The 13,819-nt window shown below is 46.4% G+C and overlaps 1 protein-coding gene across 1 annotated transcript in view; it reads right to left on the minus strand.

Moving 5' to 3' along the window:
• TRABD2A (TraB domain containing 2A) overlaps positions 1-13,819 on the minus strand; it is a 54,126-nt gene that overhangs the window by 9,438 nt on the left and 30,869 nt on the right. The window contains 4 exon segments of the mRNA XM_082852454.1: positions 1,152-1,326; positions 5,085-5,183; positions 5,187-5,231; positions 8,966-9,069. Of these exon segments, the coding sequence (XP_082708580.1) occupies positions 1,152-1,326; positions 5,085-5,183; positions 5,187-5,231; positions 8,966-9,069 (423 nt within the window).

Consider the following 13,819-nt stretch of genomic DNA (forward strand, 5'->3'; position numbering starts at 1 on the left):
AAAGCATTCAGTCTTTCATGATGTCAACTATGAAAAGATGTCAAGTTGATGAATGGATAAAGAAGATGTGGTATATATATATATATATATATATATATATATATTATAATGGAATATTACTTGGCCATAAAAAAGATGATGTCAACTATGGGTTTTTCATAGCAACTTTTTTAACAGGTTGTTAAAGTCCCCTTCCATTCCTAGTCTGATGAGTGTTTTTATCATGAAAGAGTTCCATTTTGTCAAATGCTTTTCTGCATCCATTGAGATATCGTGTGATTCTTGTCTTTTATTCCATTAATATGGGATATTACATTAATTGAGTTTCAGATGTTGTGGTAAGCTAAATAACGGTTCCCCAAAATATATCCAGATCCCAATCCTTAGAACCTGTGAATGTTATCGCACATGGCAAAAAAGGGGGGTAGGTGTTTTGCAGATGTAAGTAAGCTAAGGATCGTGAGATCAGGAAATTACACTGGATCACTCATTCTGCTATTCCGGAAGTGCTTCTCTCCAATCCCCGCATTTTACTGGTAAGAAAAAAAAAACTAAGCGGGGTGACTTGTTCAAGTTTATGAAGCTAGTGGAAGAATTGAAAAGAAACCTAGACCAGCAAATACACACTTCTGCACACTACCCAGCCTCCAGCATTTCTGTCCTTAATTCTGGAGGCTGCAAAGATATGTTAAAATCACTCAAGAAGATAAGAGAATTTATTTCAAAAATCCCACAAAAGGAAATAATTTTCCCAGTGTATTTCCATGTATACTACTCATGGTTAATATAGCTGATGTATCAGCCCCCAGCCTTAGACGTAGGACGCTCACAGTCAGGGAGGAGAGAGAAAACAGACGAATTTTAAGGGAAGTTAAAAAACAGAAAGGTGCCAGTAAGAAGTTGGGATTAAGTGCTGAGTTCAGAAGAGGGAGAAATGCCTCCCTGGCTGCGGAGTGTATCAGGAGCCCCACGTGGAGGGAGAGCTAGTGTCACAGGCACCAAAGTTTCAACCACGACGGATACTCTGACATCATCAAAAAGTCAAAGAAGGTGTCACTCCTCTCACTGCGTAGCAGGGCCCCACCTCAACACCCCCTCCTCGGGAGAAGCAGCAGAGCCCTGGGTCTAATCAGAGGTAGCCTGCAACTCACCGGCTCCAAAGGCAAAGAAAAAGCCTTTGTCAGGGAACTCCTCCAAAAGGGCCTTCACCCGCTTCCCCATTCTCTTGTTCCGCTTGTAGATAAGCTCCCAGCGGAAGTAGCTGTCGATCTCCTGAGCAGCGATGCGCTCCGCAGGTGGTAGCGTGGCATTAATAAAATTGGGAACCTCCGCCAAAATAAAGAGAAAACAATTAAGGGCAACAGAGTTATGAACAAAGCTGCTTAATTTGAGCATCAAATCACCCAGGCCAGAGGGTCAAGACGCTGTCAAGAAAAAGGTAAAAAGTGACACACGATTCTGGGAGCCTCCTGCCGGCTATTTTTCCAGACAGTAATATCATTCTCTGTAACCCAAGTGAGAAAATATTAAATGAAGTGCCCTGAAAGAACTCTTAGGCTACGTCAAACGGTATTTCTGTTCCATCTAAATGAGTCTGTTTGGGGAATTCCCTGGCGGTCCAGTGGTTAGGACTCCTGGCTTCCACTGAAGGGGGCACAGGTTCGGTCCCTGGTTGGGGAACTAAGATCCCGTAAGCCACACGGGCAGCCAAAAAAAAAAAAAAAAAAAAGATTCTGTTTGTTGCCACGTGTTTCTATAAGGAAACCATTTCTGTGCATAGCACGTCACACTTGTGTTTTATTTTTAATTGAAGTATAGTTGATTTACAACATTGTGTTAGTTTCAGGTATACAGCAAAGTGATTCAGTTATACATATAGTTTTTTCCAATATAGGTTATTACAAGATCTTGAATACAATTCCTTGTGCTATACCATAAATCATTGTTGTTTCTCTGTATTATGTTTAGTAGTTTGTATCTGTTAATCCCAAACTCCTAATTTATCCCTCCCTTCCCTCTTTTCCCTTTGGTAAGCATAAATTTGTTTTCTATGTCTCTGAGTCTGTTTCTGTTTTGTAAATAAGTTCATTGGTATTATTTTTTTAGATTTCACATATAAATGATATCATATATTCATCCTTCTCTGTCTGGCTTACTTCACTTAGTATGATAATCTCTAGGTCCAGCCATGTTGCTGGAAATGGCATTATTTCATTCTTTTTTATGGCCAAGTAATATTCCATTGTGTGTGTGTGTGTGTGTGTGTGTACACACCACATCTTCTTTATCTATTCATCTGTCAGTGGACACTTGGGATGCTTCCACAGCACATCCATAGTTTTAACTTGTTTGATTCACACAAGATTTTTTCATAAAAATAATTTTATACAATTACATACTTTAGAATCAATCATTATGATTCAATTAACAAATACATCGAACTTCTATAGACATTCATCTGTTTTATAAATTCCTTATCTTTACATTTTCATTATTTCTCCAATTCCCATTTCTCCCTCTCGCTCTCTCCACTGTTCTTTGCCCTACTGGTGAATATTTCACCTGATTCTAGCGCACATCTTAGCCAGTTTCAGTATTTTGGCTAACAACAGGGTGCTAATACACCAAAACTGTGACAATCAGGAGTGGTTTTTGCAACACAGTAGCTGTAGGCGAGGCTGACACGTTGCATTGGTTCTCTCCCCAGCCCCAAACCTCGGCCTCGCCCCACCACCCCCTCTCCTGCTCCCTGGAATTTAACAAGGTTAAAAATTACCGTAGTCAGGGCTTCCCTGGTGGCGCAGTGGTTGGGAGTCCGCCTGCGGATGCAGCGGACCACGGGTTCGTGCCCCGGTTTGGGAGAATCCCACATGAGGCGGAGCGGCTGGGCCCGTGAGCCATGGCCGCTGAGCCTGCGCGTCCGGAGCCTGTGCTCCGCCACGGGAGAGGCCACAACAGTGAGAGGCCCGCGTACCGCAAAAAAAAGAAAAAAAAAAATTACCCTAGTCAAATACAGAGTAGGAGATATACCCTCCTCCTTCTCCTACTTCCAGTACCCTTCGAAAGACCTTTTGAAAATCCTCACACGCTGTAATATAGACATCAATTTCCATTTTCTGGATAACAGCTCTCCTGTTATTTCCTTGAAATGATATTCTTTCATTTTCAAGTCAAGAGCCTTCATCTTCTCCTTTGTCGTCTTTTTTTAAATTATGTCATTTATGTAAGATCCTTCCCTCCATTTCCCAAAATCTCTTCTCTTCCGCACAGCAGTGCCTTTCCACCAGCAGCCTCTCCACGCAGGCAGCCCCAAATGTGCAAGGTGACCTCCCCCTGCCGTCCTGCTCCACCTTCTAAATGCCAGACATGCCCTACAACCTGCACCACTCGGCCACGCGCCTGGCCCTCATTCCACAACGGCAGGCACATTCCCCATACCCCACAGCACCCGCAGGGGCCCCGTGAACAGGACAGGCGTGGAGGAGCCACAGGAGAGGAACGCGTAAGGCAGCTGTCCCCAAACAGCTCTGTCAGCCGTGCCATCTGCCCGTATAACTAACTCCCAAGCACCTCCCAACCCAAAGTGAAAAGATTAACTGTTATCTGCCGCCTCAAATTTTAATTTCCCGAGTGACCTTGACCCTTCTCCCCCCTTCCCCCACCCAGGGTGTACGTAAGAATGATCACCACCAAACTCTGCCATGCCTTTTTTAGTGTATTTCTTCTTTTCCACTTCCTCTTGCTTGCTCTGCCTTGGTTTTACTTCCTCCCTCTGTAGACTTTCTGGAAAGTTCCTTTTATCTTTTGATATTTGCAGGGTGAGTCCCTCTCCCTGGGACATTCCTTTTTCACCTCTTATACTCACTCCCATTTCCTATGACAGGGTCCCCGGATCTAACAGACCTGGACAGCATCACTCACACCCACCAGCTCCCTCCTCTCTCTTTTCCAGTGTCCTGAAGGTGGGCAAGACAAAACACTCCCCCATGTCAGAAGCTCAGCTGGACTCGCCACTTCCACGTGATCTTAGTGCGGAAGGGAAGGAAGCCAGGGTTTGTCCCACGGGAAGCTTGTTGATCGAAGCATAACAGATATCCATCCTACCTCCCTCCTGTAGGGAGGCTGCCATCCTCTGAGCCCTGGCTGGCCACTTTCTTCCCCTAGGTGGCCCCCAGGTAAGGCCTGGCCTGTGTCTACACTGACTGCACCAGTTCGGCCACACTCACTACAGTACTGCAGGATGGAATCCATGACCGGAAATGCTGGCAGCCTCCCCAGCTTCTTATGTGCCCCTCCGTAAGAATACCAGGAACACTCCCCATTGAATCGTGCTCACATGTTTCTGGAACTCACCAGAAGCTACAGCCAAAGCTCTGCTCCATCATTTCTCAAAAGTTACCTAAGCCAGCAAGGAGGCTTTCAGACTCAGACCCTTCTCCTCTCTGAAGGCTGGTTCGTGCTGCCTGCTGCCTAAGCCATGGGGCCTGCCGCCAAGTCCCTTGAAGCTTCATCCTTTGACTTCGTCTGGGAATTAACTCTCATCAATGCCCCTCTCAGTTCTTTTTTTGTTTTTTTAAATAAATTTATTTATTTATTTACGGCTGCGTTGGGTCTTCATTGCTGCACGCGGGCTTTCTCTAGTTGCAGCAAGCAGGGGCTACTCTTCATTGAGGTGCACGGGCTTCTCATTGCGGTGGCTTCTCTTGTTGTGGAACATGGGCTCTAGGCGCGAGGGCTTCAGTAGTGTGGCATGCGGGCTCAGTAGTTGTGGCGCACGGGCTTAGTTGCTCCACAGCATGTGGGATCTTCCCGGACCAGGGCTCAAACCTGTGTCCCCTCCATTGGCAGGAGGATTCTTAACCACTGAGCCACCAGGGAAGTCCCCCTCTCAGTTCTTAAGTTTCCTAAAGAATGCTTTTGTTAGCTGCAGCATCCCACTCAACACCTTCATATGCCCAATTGTATTTTTAGAGCCCTTCGTGACCTCGATCCTCTGTACACAGGATGTCCCAGTGTCGGCAGGTAACATCCTTATTCTTGCACTTAAATGCACCCTGAGCTGAGCAGGGGATAAGGGCTCTCACCTGGGAGCTGTCATGGCTGCAGATGATGGAACTGAGGTCCCCGCAGTTATAGTGTTTGATGAGGTCCTCTGTTGTATAGGGGATCTGAAGGCTGCCCGCTCACAGGCTCTCCTGCTGCAGGAGGGGCTGGTTTAAAGCAAAGATGACCTGAGGAGAGAAAATATAGGTCTCTTTTAAGTCCTCTGACACAGCAATCATTAGCTGCCGTTTTATTTCTTTTGTCCATGGTTGGCAATAGCCTCACCTGTGTTCGTTATATAAGGAATGGACCCTGCCGCTACAAAAGGGAATGCACGGCTTCCCTGGTGGCGCAGTGGTTGAGAGTCGGCCTGCCAATGCAGGGGACGCAGGTTCGTGCCCCGGTCCGGGAAGATCCCACATGCCACGGAGCAGCTGGGCCCGTGAGCCATGGCTGCTGAGCCTGTGCGTCCGGAGCCTGTGCTCCGCAACGGGAGAGGCCACAGCAGTGGAAGGCCTGTGTACAGCAAAAAAAAAATAAAAATAAAATAAAAAAGGGAATGCAAGTCCCTGGACCGTGTCCAAAGAAAAGGAGGACAGTCCTGCCCAAGTCAGCCCCCAGCAGATGACACCTGGGGAAATGCCTTAAGAGGGACACCGACAACCTGGAACTCTCCCATGAGAGTGATCAAGAGGTGAGGGTCCCAAAGAGCTGGCTTGTGAGGACCTGGGGAGGTGGGGCAGGGAGGGACACACAGACAGACACATGAACCACCAGGTTCCAATTACATCAAGGACTGGACAGGACTGGACACAGTACACACAGGTCTTTTCCAACCATCAGGGTGGCATCTGCCAGCTAATGGATTCATGAGGTCCATGGGATGTTAATGGAAGTTATTGTGGGAAAAGGAGGGGAAATGAAGGCTACACAAAATCAAACAGATTTTTATCTTTATGAAACTCTGCCAAGTCTTGACACACTAAAGTGTGCTCTGCTTCTCCCCAAGGAGGGGAGAGCGTGCTGGGTTTCCCAAGCTGATTTCAGGCACACATCGCAAGAGAAGGGTTAACTGGAACATCTTTGGGGACAATTCAGACTCAAGGAATTTTACAAAGCAGTGAATTGCCCTTGGCACTGGAGAGCTAGGTCAGAGGGGGAAAGGCGGGGATTCTGGCACCTTTCCAGGTGAGAATTGGGACCAGCCACCCTCTACAAGCCTCCTGACAGCACTGTGGCATTTTCCCTCTCATTCACCCAAGTATGGACACAGACATATCACCTTTGACAGCTGCCCCAGTAATCAGTGTATAGGATACTGCCTTTGCTGGAATGTTCCCTGTCTCCCTCTGGCTGAAATGCAGACAGGCAGGACCTGTCTGATCATGAGGTCTTCAGCAGGAAATTTTCAATTCTCTGGAGATAACACATTGCAGGTCTCAAGTCATCAAATGACACTATGCAGCCCCAATCCCCTTCTTTCTCCTCCTCATTCTGAGTGGCGAAGAGCATGGGAGTCTTGTCACCTTGCTTCCCACAGGCCACCACGTGTGAGCCTGCCTGCCACACACCCTCCTTCCACACCCCTTCCTCCCTGGGTTACTCTGTCCCTGTCAAGGCACCTTAACCATATGGGGAGGGGGGCAGCTCCCTCTTTGTAAAATCCCCCCCTCTCCTCTCTTCTCTCCACATCCCCCCCTTCCTGTCAGAGACACCTCCTCCAGCCTCTCCTGGAGGTCAGCTCCCCAAGGATCTGTAGACCAGCCTCTTCTATCTTGGGACAGGACCCTCTGAGCCATGCTGTGTTCCCACCCTCCCCAGCCCTCTGCTGGTGATGTGAGTTGACAGAAGCAAACATATCCAAGGGCATGTCCACAAATTTCAGTCTAAGTGAGGAAACTCAAGATGAGCCCCTGGGTTCTAAAGCCATACAGTGAGGACCTATCCACACCACTGGGTGTTGCTAAATGGCTTTCAATCAGCTGGAGGAAGAACCTTCGGAGGGGAGGCGAGGGGGCGTTATGGAAACACCTCTCAGGTTTGCCATGCCCCAGGCTGAGGCTTCACACGTTCTGTCTCAGTATAACTCATCCAAACCAAGATCCCAGGGTCTGATCGGCTCACAAACACCTGCTGATGGCTTTTAGTGTTCTAAAGGCATTCGGGATGAGCCCAGGTTACCTGTTGCTAAGAGACCTTCCTCTAAGAGTTTCCATTGATTCTGGAATGTTTTTATTAAAGTGTTCTTGGTATTTAGAGAAGATTGAGCCACTCATTCTAATAGACTCACCAGTCTACAAATTGGGGAACACTGTATGGGCCCCATTATATTATATTAATAATTATATTATTAACATTGTTAATGTTATTAAATATAACATTAATGTTTAATAACATTTAATGTTATTAAATATAACATTATATTAATGTTATATTTAACATTTTATGTTAAATAAGAACTTTGTTTATTCAGTCCCCTCTCAACGTATTCAAGGGTCACCTGTTGACAAGACGCTTACAAAGACTTGCTAGGATGTTTGTCTTTGCTTTTGATGATTAAGGTTTAAATAAGTTTGCATAGCAAAACTAAGCCAGTAACATTATTTTCTGAGTGCTGACTATGTACCCTGCTAAAGAGTTCGCTTCTGTTCTCATTTAATCCTCTCAACATCCTAAAGTAGTAACTACTGTTAAATCTATTTTAAAGAACAAGAAAATGAGGGGGAAAGAAGTTAAATAATTTGCTTATGGTCACATAGCTTAGTAAACCAAAGTGTCCCCACAAAGTGTGTGAACCCAAACAGTTCAATACCAGAGCCCGAGATCTTCACCACCATGCTGTACACGAGGTACGCTACTACCAAGTAGCGTAACTGACTTCGGTCATATGGTCTAATTTAAATTATTAGGCTTATGCTAAAGACCTAGGAGTCTGAAATTGGGAAGAAGGGAGGGAGGGTTAGAGGAGGGAGGAGAGAGGGAAATGGGAAAGCAGAAAAGGAATCAGAAAGAAAGGCACACTAAAGCTTTTCTTCACCCAGATAAGAGTAGCACTCATACTATACCTAGAAAACAGAAAATTTTATACAAAAGAAGTTTTAAATTGCTCATAATTTCAACACTCGAGTTATAACTGCTTTTAACAACATGTGGGTATATATTGAGTATATTTTCTTTCAGTTTATTCTATACCTTTTATACAATTGATTGTATTATACATAATATTTAGTATCCTTAACTGTGTCACCTTGCTGTACAGCAGTAATTAACACAACACTCTAAATCAACTACACTTCAATTAAAAAAAAAATAGTGGGCTTCCCTGGTGGCGCAGTGGTTGAGAGTCCGCCTGCCGATGCAGGGTACACGGGTTTGTGTCCCGGTCCGGGAGGATCCCACATGCCACGGAGCGGCTGGGCCCGTGAGCCATGGCCGCTGAGCCTGCGCGTCCGGAGCCTGTGCTCCGCAACGGGAGAGGCCACAACAGTGAGAGGCCCGCGTACAACAACAACAAAAAAAATTAGTATCCTGCACTTTTTGTGTGACAGTGTAAGCATCTCCTCACATGACAGAATTCTTAGCCTCACATTGCATGTGATAGGTCATCACTTAGCTAAACTTTCTATTGTCAAATAGTTAGGTCTTCATTTTTTTAAAACTATCATGAATAACACCATCAAGAGCATCTGGGAGCAGAAAGTTTTTTCTATTTTCAAATTATTTCCTTGGTATTGATTCCTACCCAGTCAAAAGATTTTTACTATTCTTTTTTCTAAAAACCTTTTTACTTTTGCATTTTTCTTTTTTTAGTAAAAATTTGACTCTCCATTAAAACACAAATTCAATAAGCATTAAGTGGTAATGCAGACAATCTCCCAAAGCCAATTTTATACAGAAGCCCTGCCTCCGGTACGATCTGTACCTCCGTGCCGATGCAGCCCCAGCAGCGTGCCAGGAAAACCGCGCTGCTGCAATTGCACACGCCCACTGTTCCCTCTGCCTGGAAGGCTTCTCCTACCCTCATCCCTATGGCAGACACACACGTGTCTTTTGAAATAGCAACAGGAGAATCTCCCCCTCGTGAAGGCTCTGTCATTAACTCCCAGGCACAGTGAGATCATCTCCTCTCTGCCCAGAGCCTCCTGTGACTATTCTATTACACTGCTAATGGCATCGCCCTGTGTAGCCACCCCGAGAGTAGCAATCGTGTCCTCCTCACCTCTGCATCCTTCCCATCTGGCACACAGGACATGACATGCTGTAAACATTCAATAAATTTTGACTGAACGAATAAGGTTTAGAAATGGCTCTGCCACAAACTGAAGTCTGAGGCAGGATGGACACTTATAAAGGAAGCCCAGCAGAACTTCGCCAGGCAAGCCAAATAGGGAGCATCTCCAAATAGGGAGCATCTCCAAATAGGGAGCATCTCCAGACAAGTCAGACTCACCAAACTTCTCAGAAAAGTAAATGGGGGGTGGAGGTAGGGGAGGAGGATTAGGCCTAACGTGGGGGCGTAAATCTTACCCCCAGAGACTCACGTTTTCTTTGAGCTTATCCCTCAGCCAGCTTTGGGAGGTCTGCATTTGGACTTATTCCTTAAATGCTTGTCCCTACCAAGCCTCCATTCTCTTAAACTCCCATCTTCTCCTGGTATACATCAGGATAGGCTAAGCTCTGCCACAATAACAAATTAAACCTGAGATTTCAATGGCTTAGCAAATGTCTGTAGATTGCTCACACAAAGTCTGAGCGAGGTAGTGGCTCTTTCAATCCATCTAGTCCCCTGGGAATCCAGTTTGGTTTATCTTGTGACACTCTTCTCCCATTGGTTTCCGTGGGAGGCAATGGAATGAACATGGCAGGCGACCTACAGTTCTTAAATGCCTCAGCCTGGAATTCCCACAATTCATTGGCTAGAAGTAGTCACATGGCCTTGCCTAATCCTCAGAGAGGCTGGGAAATGTAGTTTTCCCATTTGCCTAGGAAGAAGTAATGTCCTTGAGACATTAAAATGGTTGACGGGGAGTTTATTGCATTAAGTTATTCAGGATATCAGACGCGTCCCTATTCAGAATTACACACAGTCCTGGTGGAAGAAGAGCATCAGGACAGTAACCTGGCTAAAGGTGCTCATCCTGAAGGTTCCCTGGCAGCCTGTGGTCCTCAAGCAACAGAAAGTCTGGGGACAGCAGAGGCTGGGGATGGGGGTGCGGGGAAGCGCAGAATACGGAGCAAAAAGCCAGTCATAATCCTGGGTTAGCCTAGAATTCTGGAAATTGAGTGGCTGGCCAACCAAGCATCATCAAGAATGAGAGAGTGTAATGGGTCTGAAAGGTGTCATGAAAGGTCATTCATGAAAGGTGTCATTCTTGTGTCAACTAATAAAGAACAGAATCACAGCAAGTACAGTGCTAACTATTCCTGAAGTTCATTCATCCTTCTTCCATTCATTAATTCAGCCAATAAATTGTTATTGGTGCCTACTGATCCAAGCACTGAAGATACAGTAATGAACAAGAAAGACAAGATCCTTGCCATCCTAGGGTTTTCGTTTTACCTGGAAGTGCGGGAGGTGATGTCAAGAAGAAGAGGGGTGGCTTCCCCGGTGGCGCAGTGGTTGAGGGTCTGCCTGCCAATGCAGGGGACACGGGTTCGTGCCCCGGTCCGGGAAGATCCCACATGCCACGGAGTGGCTGGGCCCGTGAGCCATGGCCGCTGAGCCTGCACGTCCGGAGCCTGTGCTCCGCAATGGGAGAGGCCACAAGGGTGAGAGGCCCTCGTATCGCAAAAAAAAATAAATAAATAAGAAGAAGAAGGGGACGAATAGGGGGCTGGTGTATCACAGAAAGACATCACCCTCCCAGAGGCAGTGCCCCAAAATTAAACTTTCACTCTATGATTTCAGGCTTGCTAGAACAGCCCATCCACAAGCAAATCTAAACCCTTCCCAGATTAGCCCCTTGCTGCTTTGCCTTGGCAGGAAGGAGGTCCTTCTGTGTGGCACCCGGCAACTCTGAGGCGGCCATACTACAAATACATGTCTTTTAAGGAAGTGTGAACAGTGAACTGTGCATGTGTCTGAGTTGGTACTAAGTCTTTCTTTTTTTCCTAAAAAACCACAGAAACGCCCTTTTTAAATCTCTAACACAACTTCCTATACTCACCGAGTCTTTTCTTCTAGAGCTGCTACAACTTTCTAACTGTTAACCTTGGAGGCTTTAATCCTGTGCTTATTTATAGCCTAACTACTTGTGAGAGGCCTTAAGCATCTTGCAGATGAAAAGCCAGCACCGGATAAGCCATTGACCACTCTGCCTCAAGTGCCCACCTAACAGATTTAGCGGAAGGGGCTGGGTTTTCTTGGCTGGAAAGAGCAAGGATCCCAGCCCACAGTGCTCCCCGGGAGATCCTGAGCACCAAACACAGGGCTCGTTATCTGTTCCATGAAACGCATTCAGTGAAAGCCAAAGGAAGGCTCAGAGAAGCACCTAAAGGGACAGTCTGGCCCAGGTATTCCTAGAAGGCAGCCACCCCAACTCCTCCCTCCGTGGCTCAAGACGTGGAGACTTTCTGCAGGGACCTGGGCAAGCCTCTGGTGCAGTTTATGTTTAACGGAGAAAAGCTCTTACTGACACAAACTAGACTCCTGGGAGAAAGACCAGACATGGTTTCCTGAGGAATAAGTCTCTGAGTGAGGCCCTGCCAGGGTTTCCTTGGAGCCTAACACACCCAGTGACTCTGAGCCCTTGTTAGCTACCATCTTCACCACCACACAGCCAAGGAGGTGAGTCCCTGCCTCCTCCAAACAGCAGCACTTTATCACCTCTGCTGTCCAGACCTCAGCTCAATGTCCACTCCTGGGGCCACCAGAGCTCTGTCCAACCAGGGGCAGGTCCCCGGAGGCACTGCTGGAGGTGCCTTCCTTGCCGCAAACCTCTGGTGCAAAGCAAGGGTGGCCACTTGTGTCTGCCCCTGAGTAGAGGAAGTCACTACCCCCAGGTCCCTGCAGAAAGTCTCCACGTCTTGAGGCAGAGGGCAGGGAGGACATGAGGGCCCCACAGAAACAATACACAGCCCCCAACTCACCCCAGCTAAAGCCACTAAGGGCCAGGCCCAGCTTCCTCAGAAACCTACAGGGGCCTCTCCAAAGAATTATCAACTGTCAATCGTCCTTATGTAGTTTACTCTCCTTGCTGTTCTTGGCAAAGTCTGGGCCAGTCTAACAAACGTGGGGTTCCAGGATGTGACTCACAGAGAAGCAAATTCCTAAGAAACAACTCTGTTTGGCTAAGTTGACCCCAGAGGCATCTTGTCTCCAGTCAATTCCTTTCTTTGGGGTTTCTGCTAACATTTTCTCACACGTTGCACTGGTTAGCTAGGACTGTCTTAACAAACTGTGTAATTTAAACAACAGAAACATATTGTCTCACAGTTCTGGAAGCTGGAAGTCCAGAATCAAGGTGTTAGTGGTGTCATGCTCCCTCTGAAGGTGTTAGAGGAGGATCTGTTCTAGGCCTCTCTCCTAGCTTCTGGTATTTTCCTGGCTTGGGACAGCATAACTCCAATATTTACATGGCGTTTTCCCTTGTGTGTCTCTCTGTGTCTTAAGTTCTTCTTTTTATAAGGACACAGTCATATTGGATTAGTGCCCACCCCAATGATCTCACCTTAACTTGATCATCTGCAAAGACCCTACTTCCAAATAAGGTCTCGGTCACAGGTCCTGGAGATTAGTATTTCAGTGTGAGAATTTAAGGACACACACACAAGAAAAGAATTTGAGGACAAAGTCTACTCCTAAGGCATAGCAATCTCAGCTCTACTCTCTTTTGAATAGTTAATATGGGGCTTCCCTGGTGGCACAGTGGTTAAGAATCCGCTTGCCAAGGCAGGGGACACGGGTTCAAGCCCTGGTCCGGGGAGATCCCACATGCCGCAGAGCAACTGAGCCGGTGCGCCACAACTACTGAGCCTGCGCTCTGGAGCCCACGAGCCACAGAACTACTGAAGCCCGCATGCCACAACTACTGAAGCCCACATGCCTAGAGCCTGTGCTCCGTAACAAGAGAAGCCACCGCAATGAGAAGCCCACGCACGGCAACCAAGAGTAGACCCCACTCGCCGCAACTAGAGAAAGACCGCGTGAGGCAACAAAGACCCAACGCAGCCAAAAAATAACTAAATTAAGTAAATAACTTTTTTAAAAGATAGTTAATATGCATATGGTAAAAATTTCAAACAGTACAAAGAAATGAATCTCCCTCCCATTCCTGTTCCCCAATCACCCTCTCTAAAAGGAATCACTGCTGCCAGTGTCTTGAATCTCTTTCCAAGGATAGTCTCTGCATGTAAAAACAGACAGATAGATACACAGACAGACAGATAATAGATAGGTAGGTAGATAGATAGATAGATAGAAAGAAGCAGAGATATCACCTCCACCTTTTATTGGTTTTGTTTCTGCTCCTTTGGCCTGTAAGCAGTCAAATAAAAACCTTTCCATAAATAAATACTGAAGCTATACATTACAGTGTAATGTAAAACAATCAAGGAATAAAAAGCCAAGTCTTGGCAAACAGAGGTAACTTCCACTGTTTCTGAAGTAAATGCAGGCTGAGACTTCCTATCCACAAGATTAAATCAATGACTAAGGCGAATCATAGAAAAGGAAAAGGGAAATTTCTGACAGCAAGAAGGGACAAAATGAAGGTTTCCTAGGCCTTTCCAGTGAGAAAGCAGGTTGGATACAGAAGCCCCTTGGAGGCATCCCCGA

This window comes from Leucopleurus acutus, assembly GCF_964270905.1.
Source record: "Leucopleurus acutus genome assembly, chromosome: 12".
NCBI lineage: Eukaryota > Metazoa > Chordata > Mammalia > Artiodactyla > Delphinidae > Leucopleurus > Leucopleurus acutus.